The sequence below is a fragment of the Nanorana parkeri genome, unplaced genomic scaffold, assembly GCF_000935625.1.
Source record: "Nanorana parkeri isolate BGI_ZX_2015 unplaced genomic scaffold, ASM93562v1 scaffold759, whole genome shotgun sequence".
In the NCBI taxonomy this organism is placed as follows: domain Eukaryota; kingdom Metazoa; phylum Chordata; class Amphibia; order Anura; family Dicroglossidae; genus Nanorana; species Nanorana parkeri.
Genome location: NW_017307027.1, coordinates 705,294 through 708,435, shown reverse-complemented (window position 1 = coordinate 708,435; position 3,142 = coordinate 705,294). Strand labels below are relative to the sequence as shown.

The 3,142-nt window shown below is 44.4% G+C and overlaps 1 protein-coding gene across 1 annotated transcript in view; it reads right to left on the bottom strand.

The window, feature by feature from the left end:
- ASPM (abnormal spindle microtubule assembly) overlaps positions 1-3,142 on the bottom strand; it is a 54,508-nt gene that overhangs the window by 8,741 nt on the left and 42,625 nt on the right. Inside the window, exons 22-23 of the mRNA XM_018564548.1 lie at positions 2,565-2,714; positions 1,983-2,174 (exon numbers count right to left, since the gene is read on the bottom strand). Coding sequence (XP_018420050.1) covers positions 1,983-2,174; positions 2,565-2,714 — 342 coding nt within the window. The remainder of the gene's footprint in view (positions 1-1,982; positions 2,175-2,564; positions 2,715-3,142) is intronic.

The following is a 3,142-nucleotide window of genomic DNA, read 5'->3' as shown; positions in this document are numbered from 1 at the left end:
GTTGTGCAGAAGACAGGGGGGGGGGGGGGGAAGAGATGGGAGGGATCTGTGCCCCTCAAAAGGACTCAAAGAAAAGATTTTACGGAGAGTACAAAAATCCTATTTTGTTTATCGTCCATTCAGGAACACAGGAATTCTTTTACTGCTGGGATGTCTAAAAGCAGCCCAACAGAGGGGTGAGCAAAACAGCAACAGGCCTAAGAAAGAGCAGTAGAAACCGGCAGACTGCCAGCACCTTAAATGAGCCGCCTGAAGGAGACAGTTCCAGAAGCTGGCATCAGATGAGGCCTTAAGGTGCCCATACATTGCACGATTCTCGTACGAGAATGGCGGGAAATCCCGCGATCGTACAAGAATCGTGCAGTGTATGGAAGGCGTGCGACCATTCCTACTGTACGGTCGCACGACTTTTGTATTTCGAGCATGTTGGAAAACCAGCCGAGAATCGTACCATTTTCGGCTGGTTTTTAACATGATCGAGAGACAACTGCCGAACGTGCCGGTGTGCGCACGCGCACACTGCCCATTCAGCATTGCAGTCATCGGAAGCCCGCCCCTCAGGGGGGCGGGCTTGCGCTGATCGCAAGTACGATCTGCCTGTCCAAGATGGGCAGATCGTACGTTTTTTTAAAAGTACTTTACAACCCTCGCAAGACAAAAGTAGAGTGTATGGGCACCTTAAAGATCACCTGGTAAAAGATAGAAAATCAAAACAGAAAATCAGGTGGTAGCTTCGCAAACCGGAATGGTTGCACAATGCTGAAGGTCGCATGATGCTTAAAAACAAGAAGCACCCACAGGTCTAAGATTGCACTTTGACAGGGAAAGGTGGAACCTGATCCTTAAAAAGAGAACTATGGGGTCAGTGTTTTTCCCCATACTTCTCTCAAGGGTCACGTGAGGACATATACTATCATCCTCCCGTGACCCAAAGCTCAGTATATCGCAAGCTACAGCTCGCGGTATACTGAGACCACCGCAGCCGGGACGGATCCTGACAATACTGTTGAGATCCACCCAGCTGGCTGATTGGCTGCTGGCTCTGCTTATCTAGAGGCAGAGCCAGCTGTACCCACCCCTCCGTTCCTCCAGTCAGCGCTGGAGGATCGGGGGGGGGGGGGGGGGGGGTGTGGAATCCCTTCAGAGAGCCATTACTGACAGTCACAAACGGGACAGTTTTAATATTCTATAATCATGAAAAAGATCATTTTTATGACAATATATAGTAGATGTGTACAGCAGAAAGTTTTGGCCAAAATGAATTAATTGGCTGTGTTGGAGGCAACGAGCCTCCGAATCCAAAACTGCATATTAAAAGAAGAACAGGATGTAGGACGTGAAGTCCGGCTGCAGTTGCATTCGTCTTAACATTTATATTAATGCAGCCGGCAGGTCTCATTAAGGCGACGCACAGACTCAGAGCGCACTCCTAAGAAGGAAAACGGTAGGAGATGACATTTTTCAAATAAAAAATAAATAAATAAATATATGTCAGGTCGAAACTGAAGCAAAAAATAATAATTCTAACCTTTTTACATTTTTTTAAAAATTACTTTTTTAGATTTTATGATAAAAGAAAGAAAATTACGTTGTAGGGTTATCATCCAACCATTCAAAATATATCCTGCATGTGATTTATGAACTCACCTAAAATGTAACAGACATTATTATGATGTGACATAGCAGGTAATTAAAAGTGTGGTTAGAAACCGAAAAACTGGCACATGGTCTTCCAAAAATAATTGTATTCCACATGCATCTGAACAAAACAACCGCGGATGCGTTTCTGTTGAGCAGAACATGTCAGCAGTTCTTTGTAAAGATGCATGTGGAATAAAATTGACTTCATGGAAGAGCATTGTGTACTGGTTTTGCAGTTTCTAAGATACGCACTCTGGAAGAGAGCTATCCGAACACTAAATGTGGATTACAAGGACGCATGACACGGATGAGCTGTGCGTTTCTAATTAAAGTGAGGTTACCTGGAATTTAACAATCCCGCAGGCCATTTTTGCTTGCTGCTTGCTCTGGAGGAAAACCCTCACACATCTCTGGATTGTAACAGCTGCCTTATTCCTGCGATGTATCCAGGACCGCACCAAACGCTGCACACAGATTACCTTCTCGCGTGTGCAAACAAACTGCCTGCGCTGTAATCTTGACCGATACCATCTCTGCAAAAGAAAATCACTTGTAAGCATCTAAATAAGGTGAGGTTAACAATCTGAAATTCACCAAAATGTTGGGACTAGATCTGAATGAAAAAAGCTGCAATACGTAGAGGGTGGTAGCGCTAGTCTTTGGTAGTATTACAGTCCCTCATGCAATAGGTCTGCTTTAATAAATGCAAGACTACCTCCTACAGCCAAAAGGAAAGTTTAACTCTGCGTCATGAAACATACCTGACCCATGTCTGACACCTGAGGTTGCCTAAACACTTCTCACAACTAAGACTTGAATTTGACTTGTAAATAGTGATATCTATGCGCTTGTTTCCAGTAAAGTGAGAGGCAATACGGCTATGACATTTCAATGTACATAGACGCTCTAAAAGGCAGCCATACCTGAATATAAATAACATGGTGAATTTGCATCTGTGCTTTCTTAAGAATGAGACGACTCCGGAACCATCTCTGAATCTTCACAGCGCACAGATGGTGATGAACAGCAGAAGCAAACCTCAGAAGCCGTCTTTCTGCGTTCCTTCTGGCGATCTGGAAAGAGGTTACAAGTCTGAATCAGAACACTAACAAAAAGGAACAAATGTTTCTGGATGTACAGTGTCAGTTTAAGCCGAATAAACCTAACATCTGGAATTCAGTAACAGTTTTTCTCGCTAAATATGTTGCGCACTAAATTGTGATAGAAAAATATGAAGCTGCATTTGGACTACAAAACACTTTGTATAACAGGAGAATTATGCGGCGAGTGAAAAATCAGCCTCATAGTTCTAGCCGATGTGTGACACTGAAACTGTCACAGGTCGGCTCAATAGATCGGGAAGTGAGTGAACACATACCGTCGCTCGCTCACTTCTCAATTTTTCCCTGCAGAGAGCTTTGACTGTCACTCACGGCCCCCTCAAGGATTCCCCCCCCCCTCTCCTGTCCGATCCTCCAGTGCTGGACTGGAGGAAAAGACA